This window comes from Pteropus alecto, unplaced genomic scaffold, assembly GCF_000325575.1.
Source record: "Pteropus alecto unplaced genomic scaffold, ASM32557v1 scaffold146, whole genome shotgun sequence".
Taxonomy (NCBI): Eukaryota; Metazoa; Chordata; class Mammalia; order Chiroptera; family Pteropodidae; genus Pteropus; species Pteropus alecto.
In genome coordinates, this window is record NW_006442107.1 from 2,886,779 (window position 1) to 2,900,181 (window position 13,403).

Here is a 13,403-nt window from a genome sequence, read left to right on the forward strand (position 1 = left end):
TGACTAAATACCAGTAGGAATCGCCTACCAATCCCCTACTCATTTTGACAAGAAACATCCCCACAATTTCAAAACTCCATCTAGGGGAGGGGTATCACGCCCAGAGAAGAACCACAGGTTTAAAGTAAACCTGAAAGTTTGATAACATATTAATTGAAGAATAGACACGTAGCCCAACAATGCACTCAGCATTCCAGCAAGGAATTCAAGATTTAACATGCCAACTTCAATTCTACATGTCTGATGTCTCATTACATTTCTCTCTATTCTGTTAATAACATGAACAGATTGAACACAAACTGCCAAAATACCATTTTTAGCCAAGAGGGCCAAGCCCTGCGTACTGTGCCAACAATAGCAATAAAGCTGGGCAGAAGCTAAGCCCGGGATTGCACGGGGTACTGGCATGTATCTGAGAAAGCAGCCACGAAACATGAAGTATACCTGAATAGTCTATCATTTTATCGAATTTGGACTTTAAAAAGGATGCTGGTCTTTTTTCTTTTTAAAATGATTTATTATCAAAAAGGTTGCTCCCACTCACTGCTGAGTCAACTCGGCAATGCAGCTCCATCCTTTTTAGGATTATTAGGATCCAAATAATATTAGACCAAAACAACAACAACATAACAACAACAACAACAACAACAAATTCAACTGCTGGTTCAGTAACACATCATAGACATGTCGGTATACAGTCAGGAATACTGGTTTCATTTCTTGATCGGAATGCCAATCACCATAAAATCTTCTGCTAGAGTCACTTCTTGGAAATCTAACACTGACTCAGCTTGCTTTTTTAGTTCTACAATCCCATCTGTTTCTCCTTCTCTGGCCAAGGCAACTGGTTTGTACCTCTGACTGAAGTGAGTCAGAACCAGCCTCTTTGCTTGGCACAACTTTGCAAACGCCGCTGCCATCTGTGGTGTGCTGTGGCCGTGCTCCTTTGCTTTGTCAACCTGGGCATCATCCAGGGTCGCTTCATGGATCAACAGGTCTGCTCCAAAGCACAGCTTCACTCCTCCATCACCCACAACCCCAGAACAGTCACCCAAAATGCAGATTTTTCTTCCAACAATAGGCTTTTTTAGGACATCTTGGGGAGAAATTGTAACTCCATTTTCCAGAACAACAGAAATTCCATTTTTCAGCTTCCCATAGGCAGGACCTGGCGGAACACCTAATGATGGAGGCAGATAACATCACATCATGGGGATGGAATTTATGACTTGTTAAGAGAGTCTGTTTTAGCAACACAGCAAATAGCAAATGGCAAAGGCATCCAATTCTTTTCATAATTGTAATAAATATTTTACTATTTGTGGAAAACTGGAATATTTATACATTGTTAAAAGTTCAGTGTTGGCAATGCTCTAGTACTTAAAACATTTCCCAAGCACAAGTGTCAGATGGGTTTTATGCTCTTAAGTCCCTCTAAGACCTTATTCCAGTCAAGATAACAGCCTTGATTCTCTGCTGTGTATAGGAATAAGAGTTTTTGAGAATGTTTTATTCAATAAGCTCATCTTGGACAAAATTAGAGTCCATTTAAATAACGACAAGGTACCTACAAGCTAACTTAATACTGTTTGGGTTGTTTGGATGACAAAATCAAGGAGCATTTAGGGCACACATACATAATCTTCTTTGGAGATACTGGCAATTCCACATTTACTAAACTGTGCTTAAATCTCATATTAATCTAGAATAATACCTGATCATCACTCCGGACAAAACCTACAAACAAACAGAATGTGTTTACTAATTCTAACATATATCATGTTTAAAGTTTCCCAATATAAGAGTATTTCCATAGGTTTTTAGATAATAAAAATACCTTTGGCCTGAGTCATTTTTCCTTATTAGTCTGTATTTTGTTTTAGTTGGTAAAGAAGGGAGAGGTTAGGTAAATAAAGAAACAAACATACAAAAGGCACCATCATGCTTTTTATAAGCTCTGCCATGGCCATGCCAAGGAAGGTGGTGATGCTAGAGGCACAGCAGACCTGAACACTGCTTTGAGAGAGGTGCTGAAGACCCCCTCACGCATGAAGGCCCAGTGTGGAGAAGGTATGAAGCCACGGATGGCCTCAAGCCATCTTCGTGTGCCTGCTTCCAGCTGTGATGAACCCAGGCATGTAAGATGGTTGAGGGGCAGCGTTCTGAACACCAAATTAACTTAGGCAGGGTAGAGAAGGCAAACCCTGAAAGCAAGTGGTTGCAGCTGCGAAGTTAATATATGGCAAAAATTCTTAGGCCAAAGATGTCATTGAAAACATATTTCAAGAGGAAGATATGACAAAATAAAAGCTTGGACCTAAGACAACAGCACTACGCTGCCAACCAAGACAGTGAAAGCTGAAGATGAGACTACGCGTGTGCATCAGGGGAGCTGAAGAGAGGAGGACTCAAACATACACTTGGGTTTTGCTCTGAATAGCACCTTTTGGCTCCAGGAATTTCCCTTAATAAATAAACTTTGGGCAAAAGAAATGAATGGAAAAAATGTCAGCTTTAGGCCTACGAGATAGGAAAGGAAGGTCGCTATGACACTTCTAACAGCTTTAGTTATCAACAGCTTGACTGAGGAGAAGGAAAGGAAAAACCACTTACCGAGGTCTTTTAGTTTCTGTGCATTGAGTTTACCTGGGCGTTTCTTCTCCACAACTGAAAACCCAAAGGAGGGAATTCGGTGAAAGAGGCGAAATGCTTTTACAATAAACTGTTCATCATCAACCAGAAGGTATGAGTTTTCTTCTGAGTCTAATATGATAGTTCTTCCTTTCCCCTCTTTGGGAGGGCTGTCCGCTCTACTCATGTCTGTAAATTCTTTTAGTTCTTCTGTGGGACACTGATCTGCTGTAGGCACCAGCTCATGAACTACATAAGGGAAGACTAACTCCGTGTGAGAGAGTTCCATGGTTCGCCAGATAAAGTCCCGAAGTCCTGCAGGGCCATAGATTTCAATAGGCTGTTTGGCGACTGTGGAGCCGCTCTGCAGGCTAATCGTGCAGAGGAGGCCAGGAAGGCCAAAGAAATGGTCTCCGTGAAGATGTGTGATGAAGATCTTGGTAATTCTCCCTTTTGATTGAGGGAGAGAAATAAGATTGGGAACTTTTCAGAAATAAAAATCCAAACAAAGCCACATGAAATATACATAAAAACAGAGAAAGTGGTAAAATGAATTTAGAGTTTTAGTTATACCATAAACTTATTTTTTTATATTTTTCTACATGATTCCAGAAGCAAGAAAGACAGGCTTTATTTCACTAGACAGTTTTAATAAGGCATAATTTTTAAAATAAAACGTCTTCAAATTACAGTGTTAGTTTTCAGAGTATCTTTCTACCTATCTTCTTAATCATTAAAAAAAGTTGCAATAAGGAAGTGTATCAAAATACTTCACTTAAGTAACTAAATAGGCCTCAGGTGTCAAAAGCATCGGACAGTTACAATGCCCCCACCTGCTCCCTCTGAGAATAGCAAATAGTTATTGCCAGCAGAATGAGTGTTCTACTGGCTCCAATTGACTGGACTAGTGCCTGAACCCACAACTGCCTTTTAAGGACTTTCTACACTGGACAGATATTAACTAACCAAGTTTGAGCCTGCTTGTCTGAGTGAGGTTAAAGGAGGAGGATAAAAAGGGAGATGATGAGGGAAGGAGAGGCAAGGGGAGGAGGATGAAGGAGGAAGCAGAGGAAGCGAGGTGAAGAACCAAGAGGGGAGGAGGTGGGCAACAGACTCCAAAATGCAGATCAGAAAGCAGATCCCCTATGGTGTTATGTAAAAGTCTGCCCCTTACCTTCAGCCTGAACTAACACACAGCTTTTTCAGCACATTCTGGCTTAGGCTGTAATTTGATTTATCCAATGGTAAATGAAATTTGCTGCTGGTATGCGGCAGGATGCCATATTAGCATTTTTAAGATGCACCACAGGCATTTTTAAAGTAACAATCATAATTAACACATTTTTAGTATAACAGAGACTTCGGGTTCTACCTCACGGCCCATGTATTTCAAACATTTGCTGCCATAAAAGAACAGGAAAAGTTTACTGTAATGTGATTTGTCCTGTAAAATCAGGACAAAAATGTTCTCCAAAGAGTCTTCCAGTTACTATACCAAGCCCAGACCCCTGTGACAGAAAACAATAGATTGGGCAGAGGCTGATTTTGCACCTTGAGACTCCCCAGGCAGCACTCTAGAAGTTTCAATATGCTCCTTTTTGTGTTTTCTTTGTAGTCCTTGTTTTTGCTGTTCTTTTTACTTTTAGAACCCTTTCATTTTCCCTTTCCAGCTTTCTGGGATGCCAATGCACCCGTAAGCGTGACCTGAGACCTCTACAGACAAAAGAACTGCAATGGTTGTTGAGTCCTGATCTCATGTTGACCTCAAAAGTGCTGCATCAAACTTTCTGCTGCAAAACAGCCAAACCAAACTCCAACACAATCTGTGGACCCAAAACAAATGAGTCAAGTTAATTAAAAAACTGCTTCCCACAGTTATCACATGTTCAGGGAAGACGCACATTTCATTTTTCAGGAAACTTGATTTCAGAGGGAGAAGGAATGGCCACCACAATTATCAAAGGTAAGTGAAAGATATCAAATGAAGGAAGAAAAATGCATGGGTTCCCTTTCACTTGAGAACAAGAAATTTACAGGGGAATATGTCATCCACAGAGGAATGGAATGATGATGCAGTTATATTTACTGCCCTAGGAAAATGTCTGCAATATATTGTTTGTATATGTTGTTGAGTTGAAAAAAAGCAGGTTACACCAAGTATAGTGTGATTTCATTTATACAAAATTACACACACACACAACTATACCTACATCATGACCCTGTATATATGCACGGAAAATTTACCTTATTTATACTTTTCTGCTTTGTTTGAAGTTTTACAGTGAGTATATATACTTTTTATAATCATTTTTAAGGAAAAAAAGGAAGGCTTAAACTCAGTCTTTAAAATTATGAAGAAAATATGACATGGCAAACCTATACTTGTTAATCAGATGACTGCATATTAAGACCATGGAAAGTTGAAAGAAGTATGTTTAGATAAACAAGAAAGTACTTCCTTGTGAAATTCATAAAATATTATTACCCAAGGAGGTTGTACAAGTTGAAAGGGTTTCGATGAAACAAATAATGATAGGTCCATATTGGGTTACTGAGAAAAGCCAAGATGTTTTGAGGGTGCTGTATTCCAGTCTGAGACTGGGGGCTTTTGAAGTGCTAGGGTCATAGATAACATGTGTGATTACCATCTCACTCTCCTCTGAGGCCACGAAGTTTTTTTAAGCCAATAAAAATTTCATAGACTAAAGGTTCTCTTAAAAATATTTTTTATCAGGCTGAGTTTTACAAACTGTTTACTTTAAAAAATACTATGTAAAGAAGCCGTAAAATAGAAAATATTAGAGAAAGGTATTGTGGCAGATGAGACTTAAGGTGGTACCCATGGCCCCTGCCTCCTGCTGTTCATGTCCTTCTACAATTCCCTGCCTTTGAGTGTGGGCAGGACTTGTGACTTGCTTCTAACCATAAAATACGGCACAGAGTGCAATGCCATTACACTATTTAAGACTCTGTCTTGCCATCTCTTCTGACTCCATCAGACTTCCTCTTGAGTATCTTTCTCCTTTTCTGGTACCACTCCAAGCTACCACGAAGCAGAAACCTGCAAGACCAGAAAGTGCAGGAGGCCTCTAAGAGCTGTGGGCAGTCTCAGTGCTACAACTCTAAGGATTCTGCCAACAACCTGAGTGAGCTCTGAAGTAGATTCTTCCCCAGTTGAGCCTCTGATGAGACCTCAGCTGCAGGCAATAACAGGACTGCAGCTTAGTGAGACCCTGAAGTAGAGAACCCAAATAAACCAGGCCTAAACTCTCTGACCCAAAGACACCAGAAGATAATAAATGCAAATAGGACAAGAAATTTATAATCTGTTAAGCAGCATGAGATAACACATACAGTATTAAATAAAAAGTAAAGACTTATCCTCACACCCAAACTTCTAGTACTCACACTTAATAGTTTGTTGTTTCTATTTTAATCATCCTGCCACCTCAATCCCTATTCTCTAAACTGTTACATATTACAGCCTCCACTCTGGTCTATGCTTCCCCTGAGAGTTCTCACAAAAGGAACCCCTATGTGATCCAAGGGACATAAAGCACAGTACCTGCCCTCACCGCGGGGTTTCAGCACACGACAGTACATAATTATGACTGAGCTGTGTACACTTTAAGGCCACGTGTCCCAAATGATATAGTTCTTTCCTCCAACAGCTCTTTTCCTGACTTCCTGTCTAGATCTGGGATATCACCATCTGTAACTTGTAATAATTTTCCACTTCTTCACACCCTAGAGATCCAAACGGTCACTACCTCCTGCTGGCTCTACAAGTACCTCTTAGACTTAGTCTTCTTCATTGCTGTCCATACTTCCCGCTTCAATATTCTCATCCTCTCTCCTCTCAGATGAACACAACTGCCTTGGAATTGGTCTCCCTGATACTATTCTCTCTCTCCCAATACATCTGCCATAGGAAAACTGTCCTAAAACACAAACCGGACCATGTCATTCCCATGCTTAAAAAAACTTTTAATGGTTCTTATTGCCGACAGAATAAGGTCCAAATACCTTAATATACCACAGAAGACTTCATAGTCTGCCCTCATTTACTTGCAGTATTCTTTTCTCTCATCTATCCTAGCCAAATACTCAATGTTCAGGGTGGCTTAGCATTCCTCAAACATGTCATTTCTCTCCTGGGAACTCCCTTGCTTGTTGCTCACATTCTTGTCTGTTCCTGGAATGTCTACCCCTATTTCTCTCACCAGAGAAACTTCTATTCATCTCTTAGATCCCTGTTCAAGTGTTACTACCTCTAGGATGCTTTCTCTGAACACACAGATACAGTCAGTGTCCCTCTCCCTAGTGCTCCAGAAGTACTTAGAAAACACTTCCATTATTCTACTTATCACATTACAATAAGATTGTTTGCATGTCAGTTTCCACCAATAGACCAATAGATCCTTGGATGCTATAACTCTATCTTTTAGTCATCAAATGCCATGCACTGAGTTGAGTCATACGAATAATAACTTCAATAACCACCATTCATCAAGACCCAATAAGAGAGAGGCAGTATACTAAGTGCTGAACCTCTTATTCATGTATTAACCGAATAGATATTTACTAGGCATCTATCAGGTATGTCAGTGATCACTGAGCTTAGTACAGGAAGGTAGTACACATAGAAATGACTATTGAAATAATACATAATTTTAGATAGCAATGATCCTAAGAAGTTAATAAAAATAGGATGGAACAACAGAATGCCTGGGGTGAAGGAGGAATTACTTAACCCTGGAGGTTCACAGAGCTTTTGAGGAGATAGTACCTGAGTTAATTGATGAGAAGGAAACAACCACACAGAGAAGGGATTATTTTATATAATTCTCATAACATCCCTTCTAAGTAGAGTTTTTATTCCTATTTTCAAGATTAGGAAAGTAAAGATTAAGCTTGTTGATCTGCTCAGGTCACAAGCCAAGACACAGCTGGGACTGGAACCCAGGGTTGCCTGACTCCAGGCTGAAGCTTTTCATCACTATACTCCTAGGTCTCCTTCCTGCCAGGCCTTTGCTCACTCCACCTCCTCTGGCTGGAACGTCCTTCTCCCCGGCGCAGGGGATCCCTCCTCTCCTTTCAACAACTCACTGAGATACCTTCCTTGATAACCCCAAGTGGAAAAGAACATGCCCCTCCTCTGAACATCTACTGCCCTTTGCAATCGCTCGTGATACTTACACCTTTCTCCTGGTGGAAATAAGTGTGTACATTGTTCCTCTGCTTGGGCAGTGTCCATCTAATATGCTTGATGTATCTTACTCCATCCTCTATTCTCTGAACCTCTATAAAGCTTTGCTCTCAGTATTTATGTGATAAATAAAAAGTAAATAAATGAATGAAATTCAGTGGGCATTGCCAGACCTCTGAGGGCCTTCCAAGTCTTGCCAGGATTCTAGCACTGAAGTGGGATGCAACTGTCGGGGTTGTTTCTGAGCAAAGGCCCAAAGACAACCAAGAAAATAAAGCAGAACAAGAGACAGTCTTAATGAGATAGCTGAATGTACACTAACCTGCTTTAAGTTGGCTTTTCATAAGCTGGGTCTGGGTTCCCTCCCCACAGTCAAAGAGCCAGCACTCGCCCTCACACCGAAGGACCAGAGCAGAGGCACCCCGAGTTGGGGATGGATATGCTGCGCCTGTCCCCAGAAACGTCACATCCATAGACATCTTCTACCCTGCAATGGAAAGATCACCTAGGGATTATTTCATATTACTGCTCAAAATCATCAAAAAAGATTCCTAAGAGTTTTATTGTTATTTAGGGCGGTGAAGCTATTCTGTATGATATAGACACATGCATTATACATGGGTCAAAATCCACAGAATGTACAAGACAAAGAGTGAAGGAACCCTAATGTAAACTTTAGTTAATAATAATGTATCAATATTGGGTCATCGACTGTAACAAAGATACCACACTAATGGAAGATGTTAACAATAGAGGGATCTAGGTATGAGTATGAAGGAGTATATAGGAACTTCATACTTTTCAAGCATGAATTTTTTTTTAAAAGTCCTTCTAATAATCACTAAACAATAACCACTCTATTTGAGATACTGAGATGAGATTAAATTACGCCTACTATGTCGTATCTGTGGTGCCCATGGTGATCAGCCCTTTTTCTGAACAATCATAAATACAGCAATGCTCTACAACACTACAGTAAAACTGATACCTCACAGTAATGCCCAGTGAAGGCCTCACTCCCCTAAATGACAGGGTTCACAACTGGTTAGGACTTGGGTTTCTGCTATTATAAATGATCAGCAATAAACTGATCAGTGTGTAGATTTTTGCTAACTCCTGGCATCTCTCTTTTTCCTTTCACTATTTCTGGGCACACCTGCTATCTCTGATATATTTTCATGATGGGAGATGTGCATCAAATAGAATAAGAATAAACTCAAACCTACACATAACCAATTATAGATTAGCCACTTTGAGAGCAGAAAACAAACACGTAAATATTTTAAGAAAAAATACTGAAGTAAGAAAATTTGACAGACAGCTGGATAAATATATAAAACTATCAATAACTTTCCTCAGTCCTAACAGTAACCAGATAAATAGAAATGGGAAAAATCTCATTCACAAGGAAACAACCACTTTATAAAATCACTAGATATAAAGTTATTAGGAAAGGAAAAGGCACTAAAAGACTTAAACACATACACATTAGGTTTCTTAATAGGAAGACTTAATATATTCATCTTTTCATAATTAATGTAAATACATGTAATGCAAATTCTATCAGATTTCCAGTGAGAATTATCTCAGAACAAAAACCAAAAGATCACATGGAAGAAAAAGGTCTGAGAATGGGCAAGAAAATTACATCAAGTAGTGAGTAGTGACACATCTTCCTATATATTACACTTACTAAACAGGTGTAACTACAAGATAATACGACTGGCACAAAAATAGAGGTGGAACAGTAGGGCAAGGGCAGAAATAAACCTAGGTATGTATGGTAGTCAATATTTAATGAAAGCGTAAAAGGAATGACTTATTTAATAAATAACATTGACATAATTGGCTATTTTTGCAGAAAAAAGATTCTCACTTTGCATTGTATATAAAAATATATTCCATGTGATTTAGAAATTTAAATGTAAAAGGTCCAATGAAATATGTTTTAAACTATTAGGAGAATATGTACATAATGTGAGGGATGGGAAAGCCCTACTGGCAAGACAGAAACCCAGAAATTTTTTTAAAAAGTAAACATTTTCACCACATAAAAAATTTCATATATCAAGACGCATAACAGAGGGCCTGAACTAACCAAGGTGAGAGGTAAAGCACAGAGCTGTTTGGGATCGCAACTCCGTGGAGAGAGGGTTTTGGATTTCAGCTAAGTTCCTTATGTCTTTCCCTGAAATTGCTTCCCTTTCATGGGGGCAAATGAAAGTACAAGGCTCTAGTAAAACCTACAAGGACTGCAAAGTGTGGCCAGGGGGAAGTCGCACTTGGGATTGTAGAGAAACAGGAACTGAGCATTCTCCTGGAGTGCAGCCTGCAGATGTGGAGGAAGTTGTCAAGAAGTGTGTGCAGACCCTTGCGACAGGCCAAGGGATGAGTAAAGGCTTGAAGGTGCCTCCATCAACTCTGGAATGCCTTGAGAAACAAGGCATTGATGTGCGGGTCCTCCAGACAGAGCAGGCAGTGAAAGAGTATGATGCCTTGGTTGCTCAAGGGTGGAAGGGGTCTTCCGTTCCACCTGCTGATGGAACCTTAAGAGAATAATTCACTAAGCAACCAGTAAAAAAAGACTCAAAAAGTAAAGGACCAAAAAAACACCTGGAGAAAACTGTTTGCACTGTGTGATAGAGTTAATGCCTCTAAAAAAAAAAAAATCATGCAAATGCATTAAAAATAACTGATACCATAAAAACCGGATATATACAGGAAATCACAGAAGAAATTCAAATGGCCAATAAGCATGAAAAGTGCTCAGTCTCCAGGTAGACACCATTTTCCACATGTCAGCTGGCAAATAATAATGCTAGCCAGTGCTCACCAAGACAAGAGAAAATGAGTACTCATGTTACTAGTGGTAGAGGTGTGAACTGCTATTATGTTTGGGAGAGTAATCTGGCAATATATATATTACCAATAATAATGATGTTGCTAATAACAACACACTTTAACCTAGCAATCCCATTTTTGGGAATCTACCCTACAGAAATAAAGGATCTATGCACAATGATGTTTTTTGCAGTACTTTTAAGGTGGCTAAGATGTGAAAGCAATGTGAAAAAAAACCAATGGGGAAACAACTGAATACATTATATAAGACAGAGAAAGCCTGGTCTGGAAGGATATTTGTTTTTAATGTTGGTTATCTGAGAGGTGATTAAAATGGTGGGGGGGGGGATTACTTTTTCTTTTAAATCTTTGAATTGTTTTTGGTTGCAATGAACAGCATTTGATTTATTTAATTTTAATTTATATTTATTTAATATTGATGACTTTTTAAAATGTGTCGTTAGGCTGAACATGCTTTTCTAACTACATATTACCTACCCTTTCTTTCCATTTCGGGACACAGTCAGCTCCTCATCCCCACACGCACCCTACGCACACAGATGTTACATCTGTCCACCTCACACACAAGCCCTTAGGTTACCGCTAGTGTCCCTTCCATGTGTTCCTCCACATTTTCACTTCCAAGATCAAACCTTCCTTTGATAATTAAGTATTTTAATTTGCAAAGGCTTCCCACTGGATTGCAGTTTGCAAGAGAGATGAGAATAAACAAAGTTAAAAATATTAAATGCTAATAAATGCAGAAGGAATAATAGAATATAATCACTTTGCAATCTCTAACATAATGATCTAGGTCAGTGGTATACAACCCTGGAGCATATTAGAATCAGCTTTTAAACCATACCAATGATTGAGCTCCATCCCAGAACCATTAAAACACCAAATTCTGCAAGTGAGATGTGCTTTAGTATTTTTTAAAAAAATCTTCCCCTGTGATTCTGATGTGCAGTTTTGAAAACCACTCAGTGAAAGGCTAACGGAGAACAGAAAACTATAATGGATGGACCAGGCTGACCCAAACTCACAACTCAACTAGTCAATCTTTTTAAAAAACTATTTATTATGAAAAATTTCAAACACAAACAAAAGTAGAGAGATTAGTAAACTGCCACATACCCATCACCGAGCTTCAACAATTATCAATTTATGGCCAATATTATTTCATCTATATCCCCCAGCCATCATCCAAGAATCCTTGTTAAGTATTCATCCAAGAATACCTGATAAGTGGTATTGGGTGTCTCCACTGGGAAGCACACACTGTCTGGCTGTCTCTCTTTTTTCTAATGTTAACAGCCACTAACGATCATTGCCAGGATGTTATTTCATTAAAAGCTGCCAAAAGGTGATATTCTCTCCTTCCTTCTGCAGTCATTAGCTGGCACCCTTCTGTAATTCCCCAGTCAATTATTTAATTACTCTGTGGTGCAATTTGTACAGAAAAGGTCCACAAGTCAGACTTTTATCTAACTTCTGATGTGATGCAGTATAAAGAAAGGACACAGTAACCCTAAGAGGTTTTCTTGTCAAAAAGTAGAATCTGAATCTGAAAAACGCTGTGATCTAAATACTAGATTAAAAGACACCACAGGGGTTGGAAAGCAACATCCGATATGTAGGAAACTTTACAGGATAAATGACTTGTTTTCTTCAACAAGTAAAATACAGTGACGAAAAATAAAGAGGGAGGGGATAGAGATTAAAAGAAATATGAGCGGTCAATCGAATGTAACACGGGTAGCTTGTTTGGATCCTGATTTGGACAAACTGATAATGGGAGGGAAAGAAAGACAATTGGGGAAATGTAAATGCTAACTGGACAGATGATAATATGAAATGCTTATTAGATTGATAATGGCTTTATATTTTAAAAAGGAGTTATTGTGTTTTATAAACATCTAAACAAGTATTTAACAGATGAAATGGTACATTCAGATCTGCTTTAAAATAATTCATTGGGGATGAGGTGATAGATAAAACAAGATGGATCAAGAGCTAGGAATTCAGTATACTATCCTATAGTCGTATATTTTTGAAAGATCCCATAATAAAAAGTTTAAAAACAAACGAAACAATCAAAACCCCTCCACTAAATCGAGAAGTCATCAGAAATTATTTATTTAATCAATGATGCATGTTTTGTGATATGTACCAGGAATTAAAAGTAACCAAAGCACATTTGGTCCCTGTCTTCTTGAACAACAACAAAAAAACCCAGCCGCTTGTTTTCACATGACTATGATCCACCTTGGACGAAGTGCGTATTCTGTCTGAGCATAGCACCCGACCGCACTGTTACTCTGGGCCAGTGGTTCTCAGTCCTAGCTGCATATCACAATTATCTGGTGATTCTAGGGCCTTAGTATTTGGAAGGCTTCCCAAATGATTCTAAAGGCTGCGGGCTGAGAACCAGGTTCCAGGCAGGCAATGCCCACCCTGCGATGCCGGTGGCACAGGTAGAGCAGATACTGCCAACCTCCATTTTAGAGATTAAAGAACCGTGGCCTGGAGAGATAGGGTGAGTGGCCAAGACCAGAGGCCGGGTTTCCAGCCACTAGCGAGCCCAGACTCCCTTCCAAGTCGGTGTCAGTCTCCCAAAAGGGGCGGTGGGCGACGGCAGAAGCGCAGGGCAGCGAAGGCTTCCCCCGCCGGGGTGGACCAGGCGCGTCTCGGCCCCGGGCGTTTCCCGGGCCTGGCTGCT

General features: G+C 39.6%; 1 protein-coding gene across 1 annotated transcript; it reads right to left on the reverse strand.

Moving 5' to 3' along the window:
- Positions 1–495: 495 nt before the first annotated feature.
- Positions 496–8,589, reverse strand: ELAC1 (elaC ribonuclease Z 1). The gene is made up of 3 exons (XM_006919893.3): positions 8,163–8,589; positions 2,614–3,081; positions 496–1,180 (listed from the first exon to the last, which is right to left on the reverse strand). Exons 1-3 carry the CDS (start codon positions 8,317–8,319, stop codon positions 714–716), a joined length of 1,092 nt encoding a protein of 363 aa, XP_006919955.1. The 5' UTR covers positions 8,320–8,589; the 3' UTR covers positions 496–713.
- Between the last annotated feature and the right edge of the window lie 4,814 nt (positions 8,590–13,403).